This window comes from Hirundo rustica, chromosome 17 (assembly GCF_015227805.2).
Source record: "Hirundo rustica isolate bHirRus1 chromosome 17, bHirRus1.pri.v3, whole genome shotgun sequence".
NCBI classification, from domain to species: domain Eukaryota; kingdom Metazoa; phylum Chordata; class Aves; order Passeriformes; family Hirundinidae; genus Hirundo; species Hirundo rustica.
Genome location: NC_053466.1, coordinates 2,567,040 through 2,585,890, shown reverse-complemented (window position 1 = coordinate 2,585,890; position 18,851 = coordinate 2,567,040). Strand labels below are relative to the sequence as shown.

Below are 18,851 nucleotides of genomic sequence, written 5' to 3'. Positions count from 1 at the left end.
GCATTCGAGTACATTAGAACTGTAAGCAGGCAAAGTAAAGAAGCCAGGACTTCTTATTACAGGAGAAATTGAATAAAAAAATTGTGAAGATTACAGGGAAAACCATGTCATGGTGAATAAGAAGTCAGGCTCCAATCTTGGGGAGAACTGGCATCCAGACTAGTTTAAATAGATGTTAGATTTTTTTTCTCTATTTAAACTTCATCTTGAATTTCCTTCTGGTACCTCATTTCCTTTTACGGTCAGTAGCACTGTACTCATGCATATTTATTAGATTTAGACATATTTTGCAAGTCACCTTCACATCTTATTTTCTTTTCCTGGACAAACTGGTTGGTTATGTACACATTGAATTTGCAAATCTCATCTCTGGTGTACATTAACCCCTATTAGTCTGGTTTCTCGATGTGCAGATAAATTTTGGGGCTTATTTGCAATTTAACTTCCATCTGTATATTAAGCACAGCCCATACTTCTGTTTAGTTTTCACAACCCAGATTCCTTCACACATGGAAATGACCTGCATATTCAGCATCCTGGCAGAGAAGCAGCCGTTCTGTTTGAGAGATCAGTGCCCCTGCTGTCTGAGAGAGAGCAGGAATTAGGTGTTTGTGAGGTACTCCTTCCTTTCAGGGAGCTGCAGGTGTGAGAAGAGCAGCAGGTTTATTTACCTGCACTTATTTGCTTTGCCTTAAGCTCACAGTGAAGCTGGAAGAGAAGAGGCAGACTTTATTTTTCCTCCCCAGACTAAACCACATCTCTGAACCCGAGCTAGAAGCACTTTCTGTTTGCTTGTGGCACTTCCAGGCCTGCTGAAGGCCCAGAAAGTGCAGCCACTGAAACACACGCAGTTGGTTACTGAGGCAGAGGTTGGTGTGGCCTGAAACAAGTTGTTGGGATAAACACAGCCGTGTTTTTTCCATCACTGTGTGCTCATTTACTGGGTCAGCCGGCCACAGACCCCGGCTGTGCAAAGGTACAGGGTAAATCCCTGTCCCTGGGGAAGCACTGGGCCTGTAGGATCTGCTCTCAAATTTCACCTTGTTTGGGGTTCACTGCTGTTTAAATCAAATAAAGCTGTGGTTATACCTATTACAGGGAATGGTTAGAGCTTATTAATAGTGAGGCAAGCAACCTGCCATGGGATGTACAGTCAGGTTTGCAATCAGTTGTGCTTTCAAATGCTTAACTGCTTACAGTTCTGCCAGGACAGCCTTCAGTGCCCCCAGGTTAAGGTTTCAAATGAACCCCTCTGTGTTCCCTGTGAGGACTTTTCCCTTTGAAGAAAAGGAATTTTTATCTCCATCACTCTAACTGAGAAGCTCTTGAACTGATTTTGGTCACGTTCCCCTGTAAATGCCAACTCTGGGCAAAGCCACAGCCACAAAATACTACAGTCCAGGGTTTCAGAGGGAACAGTGGCCTTGTTTCCAGGAGAACAGCCTGAAACACAGACTGCCCACAGGCAGCCAGGCCCAAGGGATTGGGCAGCTCCAGGAAGCAGCTCGTGTTCCAGCACTGGAGCAGTTCCCACTGCTGCTTTGGGTGAAGCACAGCTTCACTGCCAGGCTCAGTCTGGCTAATGGGCACGTCTGACCCTGATTTTCACTTCAAAAAGAAGCCGTAGTTGGAACAGTTTAGAAAGGCAGGATTTTCTATACAGTCCCAGGCTTTGTGCAGGCAAAAACATCTGCATTAGATTAATTCTGCTGGATCCCTGGTGGTGTGTGGAGCTCTCACCCATCTTCCAGGGCATAAGAAAACCCTCATGGCTTTAGCACAGGAGCAGTGCCACTTGTCACGTGCCAACAGCACAATAAAAGGGCCCGTTCAAGCCACAAGATGAGAGGCTCGGGGGAAAAGTAGCCTTGAGTTATCTGGATGCAGAAGAGAGAATTCAGCACCTGTGGCAATGTACAAAGTCAGGCCCTGTTATCAGCTTGGACTGGTGCCACCAGCAGAGACAATCTGCTGTTTCCATTGTGCCATTTCAGTTGGAGCTGTTTGGACCTAACCTGGAAATACGATGCTGGGATTATCATCACAGCAGCCTTGGGAAACAGGGTTCCCTTCCTGAAATTCAGTGTGGCTTTTTGCAATAAAACCAGTCTGATTTCATCCTCCAGTTCCCTTTTCTCAGCCCTGCCTGGGAGGGACACAAGGATGCAATCAAATTCTCTTTCCTGGCATCTCATGTACTAATGATCATGGTCCTGCCTGTACTTTGCAGGGTGAGTCGCTTCCCGAGTTCCCAGGTAACCCAGTTTGGGTTTTCCCCCAGTTTTTTAATTAAGCAGAAATTAATTCCACTTCCATGAACCGGTGGCCACATTCTGCTCTCAGGTACTGATAAAAATGCAGAATTAATCACTTGCCTGTCAGTGTTGGGTGGAACCCCCACCCTCCTCATACCCACAGTGCAAACTGTCATCAAGCAGGAACTCCTGGCCATTTCCTGAAGGGGCGATTGAGGAGTTCAGAGCGCCACACAAGTTCCCTAAGTGGAGGGAGGGGAAACAAAAACAGATCTTGTTCTTCTTCTGAGGCACAGATTGTTATCATATCACTAAAGCCAACAGCTGAAAAGATTCCAGTCAGGAAGCACCAGTGCCCTGAGAACAGGTTAGACTGCCTGTCCTTCCTCCCCTGGGAGACTGACACCCAACGGGATCCGGGATGGAGATGAGTTATCCCGACTGCTGGGCTCACAGCCACTATCAGATGCTGAAATGTTTTACATACCTCCTTCTCTGTGGGTTCCTCTTGTCATTCCCCAGAGCACGTGCAAGAACAGCTGCATTCAGCTGTGGTGTCAGATGAACGTTACCTTGAAAACCCAGAGAGCAAAAAACACCCCCAGCCAGAGTGGCTCGACGTTGAGTGGCAGAGGTAGTATTTTATTTTTTTTTTTCTGAGCATCCCTCCTCAAGGACACTAAATTTAGAGTTTGTAAAACATCACTAAATGAAAACAAAACATTGCCAATAACAAAAACGCAAACCTGCTGGAAAGGAAAATGCAGCAGCATTCAAGTATCAGAAAACATGAGAGCTAAAGTGCTTGAGAGAATTTCTTAACTATGCAGAGTCTGAAGTCAGTGTTCCCCTAGAAATGCTATTTTTATAACAGCACCTGCCTGGCTGCGTAGGATTTTTCACCAATCTAGAGCAGGATAACACTACGAAGCCAGAGCATTACCCCAAAGGGCTAGGAGCAACACATTTCTTTCTATCCCTCATACTAAAATAAATTATATTCAAAGAAACACATTATAAAGTTCAGGCAGCTGAAGTTGGACTTCAAGGAACGTGACAGAATGGATTTCCCATGCAATGAAGTCGCTAGCATGGCCTGAAGCTGAACAAAGCTTTGGTGGGATTTATAAAGTGCTGTCTTTTAGTGTTTTATGCCTGTCTTTAGTAGTGTTTTGTTGTTTTTTTTTTTCACACCAGCACCGGGGTTGTGAGTTAAAAAAAATTCTGAAGTAACAGACCAATTTTCAGTGGATGCTGGAGCCCGACAGACATTGCACAGTGCACACAAATAACGTTAAAAAACTACAAACAAATCGAGCCGAAAAAAACCCCAAGCCCCCAAAACCTAACCCAGTTATGGTAAAACGTTTCATCCTTAAAAACAAACGCCCACCAAGCACCAAGAGCAAATCAGAAAGTAACATCTGCCTCCTGGTCCCCTGGCTTGTCCCTGCAAGGATGGATACTACGTGATACAAGCTCAGCAGCAATGGTTGAGAGCCTGAGCCCGCAGGCACTCAGTGCAAAACGCTCCCGGCATTCAGCTCCATGGGAGTGATCCAGTTTTCACCAAAGCCGAAGGGAACTCCCTACAGGCTTCAGCCAACTTTGGATTAGCCCCATAGATCGACAGAGGGAGCAGGACCTTGCTTTACAGTCACCGTTTTCCTATCCAGCCGCAAAAGCCACCCCCTGAAACTCCTGGAGGGGGTTTTCGACCTTCCCCTCCACGCATGCATTTAACATCCATTACAGTTAATAGCAGTTACACATGCAGATCGACGGGAGAAAAGTCCCAGCGAGAGGAGTTAGAAAAGAAACCCAGTAGAAATGCTGAGAATTGCTAAGGACCCAGCTCCCTGGAGCGAGTGAATCCCTGTTTTGCCAGCTGGCAGGCGCCCGCCGAGCCATCCTGCGGGAAGCTCTCTGGGGTGTGTTTGGGGGTGCAGGGTGCGTGACGTGGGGCGAGCCAGCGGCGCCGTTCTGCCACCTCCGTCCCGGCGTCCCAGCCAGCGTCCCAGCGCCGGCCGCCCTCACTTGGGAGCGGCGTTGGGGAAATCGTCCTGTGCCACGGCCGGCAGGGAATGGTCTATCCTGAACTCCTCCTCCAGCCCGCCGGGAGCCTTGGCCGTATCCCCCCGGGCCGCGGGCTGGACGCTGTCCGTGCCGCCCCCCTCCAGCCCCAGGATTTGTCTCTGCACCAGCTTGGAATAAAGGCCTCCTTCCTCCATCAGCTCCTTGTGCGAGCCCTGCTGCACCACGCGGCCCTTGTCCAGCACGATGATGTTGTGTGCCCGCTCCACGGTGCTCAGCCTGTGAGCTATGACAAGCACCGTGTGGTTCTGCAAGTCGCCGTAAATCGCCTGCTGAATCTGCGGGGAGAAAAGGCGTTAGTGCCCGGGCACTGGGAGAGCGGCGGCTCTGTGGGCCGTGGCCAGAAACCTCCGGACAGGAGATGTGTTCAGCTCCGGCTCCCTGCAGCAGCTCCCAGCTGCAGCCCAAAGACCGTCTCAGTCCAGCCAGGTGAGGTATGAACACAGGTCTGATCCTGCAAGCTGGGGACTTGTTACAGCTGGGCCCCAAATTTGGAGCCCACGTGGTGCTGGCAGAGACTGCAGGGAGCCCGTACCTGGTGAATGCAGCTGCTCAGAAAAGCAGGAATCTTTCCTGAGTGTACCAAGGCAAGAGAGGGGGTTTTGTCCCCAGACAAGAGACAATAGCACTGACGTCTAAGGGCAGGCAGGTGGCCATCAGGCACATGTCACATTGACACCCCTGGGTAGCCAAAACCAGCCCTGGGCTGGCATCGGGTACCACACACATGACTGAGGACCTGTGAGGCAGCAAGCTGCTCCAAGGTCAGACGCTTGTGCTGCCCCAGCAGGATTTGTCCTCTGGGATTGGAGGCACACCCTCAAATCCCCACCTTGAACAGACTTTCCCTCGTGTCATTGCCAAACTGCTGCTGGTACATCACATCCCAGAGAGATAAACCAGCTCACAGGATGCTCTAGGCTTTTCCTGCAGGTGTGGCTTCCTTGGTGCCTTGGCTGGGATTTGAGCTCAGGCAGTCCTACTCTCCTCGCTGCAGCAACATTTTATAGTGTCTTCCCCTGTATCCTGTCCTAAAAGGCTGCACAGAGTCTCTGTACACCAATTAACACTTTCCACATTGCAAAAATCAGCAAAGATCCCTACTTCATAAGGTTTGTCAGGCATTGGCTGCTGTGAGCATGGAATCATTCCTTTCCTGGTGGCTACAAGAGCACTGGAAACAAATTCCTGCTGGGGAATCAGCGCTTTACTCAACCCTCTGATCGCACCATGTCAGGAATAAGTTTGTCCACTGCATAGAAACCGAGGCTCCAGTCTGTCCTCCAAACCCTCTTTGGCCCAGACTCCCAGGCCACCCACTCACCGCGTGCTCGCTCTCCGCATCCAGCGCGCTCGTGGCTTCATCCAGGATGAGGATGGGAGGGGTCCGGATCAAGGCCCTGGCAATGGCCACTCTCTGCTTCTGCCCACCGGACAGCTGAGCTCCTTTTTCACCTGCCTCTGTCGGGGCAAGGGAGAGGGGAAGGGGTCAAAACAGGGATCAAGAGCTGCCAGGAGGCGCAGCTGCCAGGCCCACGGCGGGGTGGGTACCTGTGTGGTAGCCGTCCTGCAGCTCGGTGATGAAGTTGTGGGCGTTGGCTTTCTGGGCTGCCTGAACCACTGACTCGAAGGAGGCTGAAGTTAAGCCATAGGAAATGTTGTCTGCAATGGAGCGGGCGAACAGCACGGGCTCCTGGCTCACCAGGGAGATCTGCAGGAGGCAAGGGAGAGCAGGGGTCAGGAGCAGAAGATGCACTGCACGATACTGCAGACCGTTGATATTTGTCAATCTGGGTAAGGACCGAGATCAAGATATGGAAATGTCATTAAACGAGATACAGAAGTGCTCAAGGTGAGCTTCCAGTGAGGGTCAGGGTGCCCAGTTTGCATCTTCTGCTGGAAAGAAACCTGATGCAATGCTGGCACGTTGGCATTTGGGGTGGGCTTCCCCTTCCTAAAGCCTGCTGTGGTTTTGCTCCAGATCTGTTATTCCCATCACTGTTTGCTTTTCCCAGAATGGAAAACAAGTTGCTGGGATAAGTCAAGCTGGAGAGACCCTTTCCGAGGCCCTTGCTGATTTTAATTTCAAGGCCAGTAATCACACTTGGGCCGTGTGAATGAGCCCTCTTCCATCTTTTAATCCCAAATGAGCAAGTTAGGGACGTAACTGCTGTAATTGCTTAGCAACAGTCTCCCTGTCCTGCCTTGCAGCCGTGGCTGTTCAGTGTCACGTTCAGCTGCTTTATCAAACCATTGATATTGGAATAAATCAAACCTTTCAAGCGATTACTCAGAATTGTGCATGAGAGAGCCAGGGAGATACGGTCATACTTTAATTGACTTCTCCCCGTGATCCTAACACCACGCCAGGCTTTCTAAACTCAAAGACTTGCTTGGCCTTTGATTTTCGCTCCGTACGGGCAGGGAATGTAAATTAGTCACAGTGACTTTGGCTTTCCAGCCTGTCTCTGATCAATTGTTTTCAGGTTTTCCTGCTGCTGGCTGCTGAGGCCATTTGCTCTGGGGGCAAACAAAGGAGGCAGTTACTTGCAGAGATGAAGGCTGATCTGTGCTGACACACAGATGAGAGCTGAGGGGCCCGGACCCCTCTCCTGGGCAAAGCACCAGCCCTTCTGGTGCTCCAGCTGCTGCCAGGATCCTGGGAGGTTTAACTCCCCATTAGCTGAGAATTACTCTAAGATCTTAAGGTAGAAATTGCTGGAGGAATGCAAAACTCTTTTTCCAAACCCAATTTTGACGATAATTAATCCAACAGCCAAAAACATATTTCTACTGTGTTGGCTCAAAAAACACCAAACAAAACATGTTTTTTGTTCTGTTTTTGGAAGGCTTCCCCTTCCCCTTGAAACCACCCTCCATCCCTTCCCCTTCCACCCCCACTAAATTATCCAAATTAATTTCTTGGACCGCTTCCAGCCTCCGGCTTTCTGGACATTTCCGAAGCTGCCGGGTCAAATCCAAAGCAACGCGGGGCAGCGCCCTGCGTCCCCTCGGAGCCCTGCAGGCGGCAGCTGGGCTAAGCACAACACAGGCACCACACCCAGAACACACGAATCAGCGGCTCGTACCACGGAGTGCAGGTACTTGTGATCGTACATGTTAATGGGACGCCCATCCAGCAGCACCTGCCCGTCCTGCAGAGGGTAGAAGTTCTCCAGGATGTTGACACAGGAGCTCTTCCCGCTCCCCGAAGGACCCACCAGCGCTGTCACTTTGCCGGGGTGCAGGGTGAAGGACACGTTCTGCAACATGGGTGGGAGAGCACGCTCAGCTCCAGGCTTTTCCCAGCGTCCTGGGGCACTACACAAGAGAAGGAGCCAGAATCTGGCCAGAGTGACCCCTCTGTCCTGGTGATGTGCCACATCAGCCATTTCTTCTGGCTCTGAGGAAGCCAAAAGCCTCCAAATTGCTTCAGCTTTGCCTGCTGATGTGGCAGGTCCTCTAGAAAGCAAACTGAACCTCTTTGCCGCTTCCCCCCGCCCCACGATCCCAGCCCCTCTCCCACGGAAACAGTCCGAGGCAGCTTGGCACAAAGCCCTGTACCACGCTGACATGTTTAATGCCTGAGCAGGGAACAAGGGTTTTGTTAACAAATCTCATTCCTTGTAAGGAAGGCCGGCCCTAAACACCCGCTGCTCCTTTTAATCTGTTTTCCAGCCTGCCTTTACACATCTCTGACAGGCAGCTGACACTCTCCACGGCCTGGGGTTTGGTTCTTGCCGGGATGGAGCAGCAGCACGAGGTGCTGGGAGGGCTCACCTGGAGAACCTGCGTGGCGGAGCGAGTGCGGTAGGAAAACGTCACATTCCTGAACTCCACCTTCCCCTCCACGTGATCCGGGGCCAGGGAGCCGTCGTGCACCATGGTGGGCTGGCGGTCGATGAACTCGAAGACCTTCTCAGCAGCCCCCACGCCCTGCATGAGGCCGCTGTACACGGAGCCGATGGACTGGAAGGGAGGAGGCAACGGTGAGACCCTCCCAGGGGATGGGGAAATCAGCCAGTGCCACTCAGAAGGAGAATGGCTGAAGCATTCCCAAGTCTCCGATTCACTGACACTGACTGCAGTCATCAGACACAGGAAAAGAAAACTTTTCCTCCTCTGTTGGGTATGGAGGGGATACATGGACAACCCGAGGAAAGGGGTATTTATTTTTTTCAATATTAAACCCAGAGCTGACAGTTTGTACTGTAACTGCCCTTCCCACCAGGAGAGGGGGAAAAAAAACCCCAAACCAAACTAAATCCACACCAAAACCGCAGCCTGGAAACCCCACCGGAGCCTGCAGTCATCTGAACAGATGGTGAGAGCCCGGCGAGCTGCCTCCAGCTCTGCTCTGCCCCTGCACAGAGGCTGAAGCACCACCAAAACCACACTTGGCTGTGAGGAAACCTCGACTGGATCATTCCTGCCTGGATTAGCCAAGTTTATGCCTCTGCAAGGGGAAGGCAGCCCTGGGTGGGCTCTACCATCCCACCCACAATCCCATCTTGCTAACGTGCTGCCAACGCAGCAGCTTGCAGCCTATTCCAGGGGAAAAAAAAAAAAAAAAAAAAAAAAAAAGAGTAATATAATTAAGTTTTTAATGAAGCCTGAAATTTAACAGGCAGCTTTGTAATCCCTTCATTCTTCACGCCAGGAAATGTGCTTGGCAGGCAGCCAGGGCTCTGCCCTTCAGCAGGGCCAGCCTGACCCCTCTGGTCCCAGCTGCCTTTTTGGGGGGACAAGCTGCTTCAGGAACACGAAGGTTGTGAGAACCACAGCAGGGGTGGGATGGGGAGCAGAGGGGAGAATTCCCCTTCTGGCAGTGCCACAGCGCCAGAGAAATGTGTCACGGGAAAACCAGCGCTGGGTCTGTCCCTGCAGCTGCCCTGGAACCTTCTGGGAGATAAACAAACACCCTCTTGACGCGGGGTAGCCCAGAGTGTGGGGAGGCCCTGGCTGTGGCTGCCCCACCCATGAAAGCGTCCGAGGCCGGGCTGGATGAGGCTTGGAGCAACCTGGGAAGGTGTGGAAGGTGTCCCTGCCCACGGCAGGGAGATGGAATGAGATGATCTTGAAGGTCCTTTCCAACCCGTTCTGGGGTTTCCTGCTAGAACTGACTCACCTCCATGCAGTCTCCCAAGACAAACTCGTAAATGATGAAGGATATCAGGTTTCCACTCGTCATTTGCCCAGAGATCACGAGGTGCCCACCATAGTAGAGGATGCTGACCTGGACCACCAGCAGGGTCAGCTGAAAGCAAGAAAACACCCCAGAGTCAGCAAGGACAACGGATGTTTTGGTACGTTTGTCATTACTCACACAACGGCCCAAACTTCGTGTGCTGACATTTATTCTTCGAGCCCTGAGCTGAGGATCCCTGACAGTGCAGCTGGCAGCCCTAGGAGGGAGCATGGAAATGAGAAAAACAACTCAAGTACAGGGGCTGATTTAAGGAGCTGGGCAGATATTTTTCAACAAAACAAGTCCCGAGGGACAACAGCCAAGGAGGCAGAATTTATCTGAAATAAAAGAGCATCTCATGGACTTGTCTCTTGGACTAAGGTCCTCAATAATAATCTATGTTCAAATTATCCAAGGCATGCAGTCACCTCACCACTAAAATAAATTTTCTGTTACATGAGTGTGACACATTTTAATTTAGAACACCAAATCAAGCTGGGAGTTAATGCAGAATATCCTCCTTGCCTGTACAAGTCCCTGAAGGATAACCCCAGCTGCTGTCTGAAGTCGGTGTGGGGGTTACCACCTACTCTGGAAAGGAGGCAGATCAGCTCTGATGTGACAAATACCAGCCCCTTTTATTCAGCTGATTTTGTTCCAGGTGCTCCAAAAAGCAGCGATGCCCTGGTGCCCTGTGGCTGTAAATTCAGAGACAAAAATACAGGGAAAACACTGCCTCCTCTACAGCTCTGCCATGACCTGACCCTAAGCTCCTGCGTTCCCTCCAAGAAAGATTCTACCAGGGCTGAGCGACATCCATGGTCTTCTTTCTACGTGAGCCCTGCAGGAGCGGTTTTTGAGAGCTTTTTTGCCTTCTCAGATTTGTCAGGATCAGTGTCAACCCAGATCACGCTCCAGCTTCACCTGGGGGCCCAGAAACAATGCCAGCAATGCTCCCATTTTTATTTCCTGGGAAGCCATAAAGTCTGTCACAGCTGCACGAAGGCACCATAACTCACAGACCCTTCACCAGCATCGATCCCTGAACGTGCAGGGACAAGGGCGGCCTCACGTGAGGCTTCTGCCGACGCTGGAGAAGCCCCAAACCATCTGGTGCTCAACGATGAAAAAGCATTTTTCAGGGGAAAGAAAAAAAAAAGCCCAAAGCCAAAGCCCAGCAGCCTCCCCCTGCCACCACCCACACGCAGAAAATCTCCGTTCCTGAGCAGAAGCTCAACCAAGGGCGCGGCTGTTCCCAGCCGGAGCCCCGGAGCGGAGCTGGCACGGGCACGCACTGCAGCACCACGCAGCCACGGGCAGCTCCACGACCTTGAGCTCGCATCAATTGTTGCCCCACGCGCAGGGGGACACAGGCAGTGCCACGGAACGCTGCCTCGGGGCGGAGCGGGGTGTGCGGTTTTGATGGATGAAAATAAGAAACCATCGAGAGCCCCGGGGGTTACTGGCAGCAGACAGCAGGGCTGGGCTCACCCCACAGAGTTCCTCGGAAGTGGAGGAGAACCACGTGCGCTTTGGGATCCGGAGAGCGTCCCCTGCCCGTCCCAGCCCCACGCAGGGGAGCCCCAGGGCCGTGCACCTACCCCGCTGGACCAGACGTAGTAGGTGTAAGCCATGGCCTCCCGCTTGTTGAGCTTGTACACCTGCTGCAGCTTCTGCCAGTACACGTTGGCCTCCGTCTCCTCGTTGGCGAAGCTGCGGACGGTCTTCATGGCCGAGATGGTCTCCTCGGCCGTGTTGTTGGCCTTGGCCAGAGCGCTCTGCACATCCTTGGAGAGTTTCTGCAGGGAGCAGGGGGAGGCAGAGGGAGCTCAGCGGGCGCCAGGCTGCCCGTGGCACATCTCCCCGCTCGCCCTGGGCTCTGGGACCCCACCGAGGGACTCCAAAGGGGGACAGAGACGGCACGAGGACAGGAGGATACACATAGGACGTTCCACAGCCCAGCCACCTCTTCTATCAGACCTGAGGTGCTTCCACTCCTGGGCATGAAGCAAGGTAAGAGCCCAGGCTACACCTGTCTGCCCTCACAGGTTTAATGTCACCTTCCTGCCCTCGCTGCTGGCAGCAAAACACTCCAGCGTCACTCCCACCGGCTCCAAGGCCACCACAGGCTCCCTGACGGCTTCCCAGGGAGAGCAGCCCAGCACTGCGGCAATGCCAGCTGCTCCTGCCTACCTGGTAGTACTTCCCATAGACATCAGACACCAGCATGATGATGGGGAAGCCCATGAAGGTGACCAGGGAGAGCTTCCAGGAGAGGCTGAACATGAAGAAGATCACGCCCGTGGCCTTCACCACGTTGCGCAGGAAGATGTTGATGTTCTGGGAGACCAGGTCGCTCACGATGGTCGTGTCCGACGTCAGGCGGGAGATGACGTCCCCTGCAGCAAGGAGGGGTCGGGAGGGGGAGAGCGGGGACGTGTCACCACGGCAGGTCACCGTGTGCCACATCCCATGCCAGGGGCCAGATGGAGCTCCCCATCCAAGCAGCTGCGGGTCTGAAGGGTGCCATGGAAGGGGGGCAGCTCTCCACGAAGCCAAACAGAGGAGCGTGGATTGCTGCATGCACGAGGAGCAGCACGGCACCTGGAGCCACAAGCTACACCCCTGGGTCACCAAGGGTGGCTGCAGGACAGCAAAGGGCACTGTGGCAGCATCCTGTGCTGGAGGGGAGCCCACAGGCCACACACAGCCTGGAGCTGACCCAAGGGACCGGATGGGTCCAGGGATGAGGCTCTGGCGGTGCCTTTTGGTGGAGCTGGGTGTTACAGCCAGCAAACATCACACTGAGCTCCCAAATCCTTGGCCTGTGCTTGAGTTCAGCTGAATTCCCACACTTTTGTGCACCCATATCCCACTTCTAGTAACATCTCTGCTGTCCTCAGCTACCGAGGCACAGCGCAGTGACTGCTAAATACAGCAACAGCCTCAAAACTAAAAATACCACCGGGACAAAATTAAGTGTGTGAAAGTTACACCAGAGTGGCACGGCCTGGGACCAGGACTGGGACAGGACTGAACTGCAAGCGGGGAAAGCAACAAGCACACCCAGCAAACATCCCAGGTTTCAGGGACAGGAGCAGAGCTGGAGAGCAGCCCACCAATAGGCACTGATGGGAGGAAGGAAATGGGATTTTTGGGGGGTGGGACTTCTGGACGCCAGGCTGATGGATGGCAATGGGACATCCCCACGGTGGGAAGCAACAGAAAGGGAAGAGCTTTCTGCCTCTATTTCTAACCATGAACATGCCTCAGGCTGCCCCCAGTCTGCTGTATGAGAGTAGAGCAAGCCATGGGGAAAAAATCTGGGATGGGATAGAGGGGGATGGGATAGATGGGATAGAGGAAACCAACCTGTGCGATTCTCATCAAAAAAACTCATCTCCTGAGACACCAGCGACCTGAAGAGGCAGTTGCGAAGGCGGATGTTCAGTCTTGCAAAGATGAGCGTAAAAACGCCGCCCCGGATACCTGCGGCAAATGAGCTGATTGCAGATAAGAAACGTTATAGAGCCATGGACACGAAACCCTCTCAGCAACACCAACACCCCCACGCCGGGCCAAGGGCCTGGGCAGTGCTGACACCACTTATCACCAGCCCACACCTCTCCTGGGTGCCACCAGCACAGCGCTGGCCGGTCCTAACCGTGGTAGTCACAAGCTTAGGGAGGGAACACAGCACTGCTGGAACAGCACTCCCCAGGGAACCCACTCCCTGTGTCCATTCCTGCTCCCCCACCTCCGGCAGATGGACGTGGAGGGTACACAAAGGCCTGGCGACTGCCAGCCACGGCCTCTCTGCGTGGTGACAGCGCGGAGGATCCGCAGCGCGTCCCTGGGGTCTGGCAGCGAACTGCTGGAGTGGGTGCCCGCGCCCACCATCACCACGAGCTCCTGTGGGAAAACCCCAAACTCCTCGCCAGGGCCAGATGCAGCCCCTGGATTACCTTCCTATGGCGAGCAGCGACATGACCAGCACTGCCGTGGAGAAGCGATCCATGCTCTTCTGCACCACGATGCCGTCGATGGCCAGCCCCGTGTAGTAGGGCAGGAAGGTCTCTCCTGCAGGACAAGCACAGCACGTGGAGGTTCATCCCCACCACGTGGGATTGGCACGGGACCTGTATTCCCAGCTGTGACAGCCTGTGGACGACCCCATCCCCACCACAGGGACGCTCGGCCATCACAAAATACGCCCTGAGAGTGGCACGTGGGGGCGTTGCCATTGTATTTTATCCCCTCGTGCAGCCGGTTTTGCCCCATTGCATTTTTCACCCACCCCACGCAGCACGTGCCACCCAGCACCCCCCCAAAGAAAAGCAACCCTTAGGGTGCTTCCAAGCCCCACCACCATGGCTCCTCCGTCCCTCGCGGTCCCTTCACTCACCCAAAGCGGCCACGAGGAGGAAGAAGGAGGCGATGCCCAGGAAGACGGCGTCTGGCTTGGTGTAGGACAGCAGTTTATGGATGGTGGGACCCGCTGCCTCCTCCCTCTTGTCCCTCGGGGTGCCCCCATCACAGCTCTCCTCCACCTCGGCGCGGGACTCGGAGCCGGGCCCCAGCGCCTCGCGGGAGGAGGTGACGCAGGCCAGCAGCTGCCACAGCCCGAAGGTGGCCGCCAGCGCCACGTAGGTCCAGGCAAAGAGCCCCCAGAACCAGGGGTCCCTGATGGTCTTCCGCACCTCCGAGTAGAGCAGCAGCTTCACCATCATGTAGATGCCCATGAGGAGGCAGACGACGGCGATGAAGGTCCGCGACGCCCTGAGGCGCCGGGGGCCGTAGGCCGTGTTGGTGGCCACGCCGATGGCAGCGCCCAGCAGCACGCAGCTGCGGTACAGGCAGCCCCCCCAGATGTCCAGCAGCGAGTTGAAGATGTTGAAGTGCCGCAGGTCCTGCAGGACATTCCGGCCGCCCTGGCCGTGGGTGTAGAGCAGCGTGGTGACCACCACGTCGGCCCCGCTGAGCGCCAGCGTGCTGGCCACCGCCTTCCAGGCGCGCATCCTCGTCGCCGGGGTGGCCGGGGGTCACCGAGGTGCTGAGGGGCAGCCCTAGCACAGGATGGACGGGCTCATGTCGGCCTCTGCTGCGGGGTGAGAGGAGGGGAACGGGGTTATTGACCCCAGGGAGGAGGCAGGGAAAGGGAAGCAGGATGGGGGGGGACAACCGTGCCCGCTCGCCACCAACCCATCCTGACCGCAGACACCACCACCTGCACCTCCCTCCCCTCCCCGGCTGCACACGCCCCAAGGTATTGCATTAAACGAGCAGCACAAAGGAAGACAAAGTTCCCTTCTGGATGCCTTCACCCATCCTGAATCCCAGAGCTCTGCAGATCCCGGTGGGAATCTCTGTCCCCGCTCGCTGTGGTGGCTGCCGTGACATCCGTGCAGCCACGTGTCCTGCGCAACGGAGCCGTGCGGGTGTTGAACTCGGACAGTCACGGTCACAGAGTCCCTGCCCACCTTTCCCAGGACAAAGCTGAAACCGAGCACTCAAAACCGCAGGAAAGCAGACAGGGGAGCAGCTCAGCTCTGTAATGGACCCCCCTCATCAATATAAGGCTAAATCGTAGGTACAGCAGTTCGTCACACCTTGCTGTCCCCAGCCCTCCTGGACTTTAATTCGGGGTAGCCCGCTAAACCCGCTGTGCAGTCAGCGTGCAGTTCAATGACACAACAAAAATCCTGAGAGAAAATTAAAAAGGGATTGGAATTCCACAGCTGTGTCCCGCGGGAGAGGAAGGCTCCGGGGAGGGCGGGACGCTGCCTTCGCTGTCACCCGGGATGCTGGGGCAGGCTCTGAAGGGACACGGGAAGGGGCAGAAAGCTCGGCTTGCTCTAAGCCGAGAGAGCCGCTCAGCATCTCCGGTGCCATGCCCCGAGGAGCCAGGCGTCGGCAAGAGGGAGGTGCCCGATCCCGAAATTTGTGCTGGGTCAGCAGCCGGTGACGGTGCACAGTGCGGAAGGCACGGCACAAGGGGTGCCATGTGTCGGCCACACTCCGGCCTGCGCGACCGCAGCCCCCCAAAACCAAACCACCGCGACGAAGGGCAGCCCTTGGCACCGGACAAGCAGCGCCCTTGGGCGAGAGCTGCCCGGCAAGAGGGATAAAATGCTAAAAAGCGGAGGGAAAACAGGGCAGAGGCTGCAATCTGGGGAAGCACGGGGGTTTCACGGGGTGGGTGGGGAAGGAGGGATGGAGGCACAGCAGAGCAGAGATGCCAGGGAGGAGCAGGACACGCTTCCCAGGCTGCTCGCTGCTGCCATCCGCTGCAAAGCTGCGCGGATCCGGACCATGGAGGAGGAGGAGGAGGAGGAGGAGGAGGAGGAGGAGGAGGAGGAGGCAGGCACCGCAGCTCCCCACCACCCGCAGCCGTGTCCCCAGCCCCCGAGCTGGAGCCGCCCAAGGTCCCCGCTCGCCTTCCCCCCGCAGGAGAACGTCCCGAGGCGGCGGGGCGGCGGGGAGACCCCCGGGCAGGGCCGTGCCCGCCATACCCGGGCCGGACACCCACACACGGTTCCCCCTTCAGGGCGGCTCAGCCTCGGCCCGCCCGGACGGCTCTTACCGGCGGCGGGGCGGGGATCGGCGGGACGAGCCCGATCCGAGCGGCGGCGGCGGCGGCGCGTCCCGGGAACAAGGTCGGTGCTGGGCGTGGCCCCGCCCTGACCACGCCCCCTCCTGCGGCGCGCGCCCGGCCCCGCCCACGGCCGGACCCCAAATTTCGGGGTTCCAGGGGGGGTCCCCGGTCCCTCCACCCCGCCCTGTCCCGGTAAACCCCGCCCCGACGCGGTAAAGGAAGCCCCGGAATTCTCCCCGCCTTAGAAGGTTTTTATAATCCCCCCCCCCAATATACAATGTTTTCAAAATTTTTAAATTATTTTTATTGGCTCTGTGTCATTTCTGCGGTAGAGAGGGAAAATACAACACAGGAGTCAGCTCAAAGGCAAGGGGAAAAAGGGCTTAAAATAATATTTTAAGTCAAGCCTTAAAGAGGGGTTTGATGGGGGTCTAATTAACCCCTCAAGAGAGACTTGACAAGGGTTTAATTAACCTGTAGCACAGAGGGATCCACTTTTAAGGAACTCTTCCCCTTCACCTCTAACTGTCAAGGAGAAGAAGGGCTCGGGCTCTTCCCTGGACAGCACCCATGCATCAGGGTGGGCAATACAGGTGACAGAGGGATAGGGCAGTGCCATTATCCCAAAGTTTCCATGCGTTTTTGCAGTGCTGGGCTTAGAAACACCCCGTGACCCTCACTAGCACAGGAACAGCTGTCAGGATTCCTTGGAGTTCACGCTGTTTCAGGAGAGAACAGAATGGTGACATTACAAAAGACAAATTTTTCATATTTCTCTGCGTGGATAACCAAACCCAAAAATATCACATTCTGTTGTTGATTTTATTTCTGCTAATAAGTGCTCAAACCAAAACAAAAAATTAAAACAAAAACAAACAAACAAAAAATCTCTCACTTCAAGCCCTTCCCACATCGGCCAGGAACAGAGTCAGACCTGGAGTGACTATTCCTGGCTCAGGCTCACAGCAGGGACACTTTGAAGCTGCAGGAAACACTGTCCGTGGCTAAGCCGTGTCTGGTTTCTGCTTCTCTTCCATCTGCGCCCAGACCACTCCAGGGCTTTGGCGCAATCACTCCCAAAGGGCAACTTCCAAGCCACAGTCAAGGTGGAGCTTTTTGGCAGGACCGAGTCTCTCCCTGCCAAACCTAGAGGAGGACGGTGCCACCTCCCTCGGTCCGATCCAAGGGCAAACCCGGACCAGGAAGGGACTGAACAGACCCCCTCGTCTGAAGCTTCCCCTTCCTTCCTCCCAGGACAGAGCAGGCACGTCTGCACCCCGCGCAGCCGGCCCACAAACCTCGGGGACAGTCGGCGCTGTCCCCGGCGCCGCGGGACCCCCGGAATTCCCCGGGGTTAACTGGTTTTCTTCCCGCCAGACATGCTCTGCTCAGCGGGCAGCACCGTCTCGATCTGGAACGACACGAACTGGCCCTTCTTCAGCTTCTTCAGGGAGCTGGCAGTGCTGCCCCCAAACACGCCGTCTTCCACCTTGAAGGCCAGAGAGGGCAGGCCCCGAGTTTTCCTTTTCACGCCCTTGCGCTCCTGCTTGCAGGCCGTGGTCATGTTGGAGATCACCTGTCAGGAGAACGCAGGGGTTGGGCCTCCAGGTGTCACTCAGGAATCAGCTCAGCTCTGACACGGGGAATCCCAGATTCCTTAGGGTTGGGTGGGACCTCTGGAGATCATCGAGGTCACCCCCACGTCCAGGCACGGTCACCACATTCAGGTGGGTTTGGAATGTCTCCACAGAGGGAGAATCCAAAACCTCCCCAGGCAGTTCCAGTGCCACCCTTAATGGAAAGAAGCTCTTCCTCATGTTGAGGTGGAACTTCTCGTGTTTTAGTTTATGGCTATCACTCCTCACCCTGTCACTGGGTACCACTGAGAGGAGCCTGACATAATCATGACACCTCTCAGAGGTATTTTTGTGGGTTGATGATATCCCCTCTCAGCCTTCTCCAGACTGAGCAGGCCCAGCTCCCACGGCCTCTCCTCCTAAGAGAGGCTGAGAGTGACTGAGAGCTGGCAGTGTCAAAGCTGGATGCACCCGGGGCAAGGGAGGGACTCAGCAGAGGCTTCCCAGCCTTGTTCTCACCACCCCGAACCAGCAGGAGACCTTGCAATGTGAAACTGCAATTCCAGGGCCAGAGCTGCCAGTGCTCCATCAGTAGAGGGCAGAAGGGGATCTAGGCTGGAGTGCCACAAAGCCAGGGAAGCTTTATCACCTCCTGTTAATTCCAGCCCCAATCCCTGCCTGGATGCAGGAGAGAGCTGGTGATCCCAACACAAGAAATTCCCTTAGGGACAGGACAGAGCTCCTGCTGCCCCGTGCCGCAATGTGCAGCTCCATTTCACAAAAGGGGAGCTGAGCTAGTGACCCTGAGCTGCCACAGGGATCAGATCCTACTTATCCAGCTCCCAGACCCTCCTCCCTCCTGCCCCATATTCCTGCTGTCATTCCCTGGCAAGAAGAAGCACAGTCCAGGTGAGATCAGAGAGAACCCCACAACCCTGACTGAGTGTAAGAAATGACTGAGCACACAAAGCACTTGAGCCTTGTCGGTGTTTTTTTTTTGGCACACAGCTCACCAAGCACTTCACAGGGGACACTGAGGTCATTTTTCAAGTGAGGGAACCAAGGAACAGAGACAAAATGAGCTGTCCAAGGTCACCCAGCACGTCAGAGACAGTCAGGAGCTGCATGCTGACTTTGCTCTC

The 18,851-nt window shown here is 54.9% G+C and overlaps 1 protein-coding gene across 1 annotated transcript; it reads right to left on the bottom strand.

Moving 5' to 3' along the window:
• Positions 1 to 2,895: 2,895 nt before the first annotated feature.
• ABCB9 (ATP binding cassette subfamily B member 9) lies at positions 2,896 to 16,173 on the bottom strand. The gene is made up of 12 exons (XM_040081262.2): positions 16,121 to 16,173; positions 13,943 to 14,638; positions 13,503 to 13,617; positions 12,910 to 13,040; positions 11,731 to 11,936; positions 11,139 to 11,336; positions 9,478 to 9,606; positions 8,130 to 8,318; positions 7,439 to 7,612; positions 5,901 to 6,060; positions 5,674 to 5,810; positions 2,896 to 4,627 (listed from the first exon to the last, which is right to left on the bottom strand). The coding sequence occupies exons 2-12, from the start codon at positions 14,553 to 14,555 to the stop codon at positions 4,289 to 4,291; spliced, it is 2,391 nt and encodes a 796-aa protein (XP_039937196.1). The 5' UTR covers positions 14,556 to 14,638; positions 16,121 to 16,173; the 3' UTR covers positions 2,896 to 4,288.
• Positions 16,174 to 18,851: the final 2,678 nt, after the last annotated feature.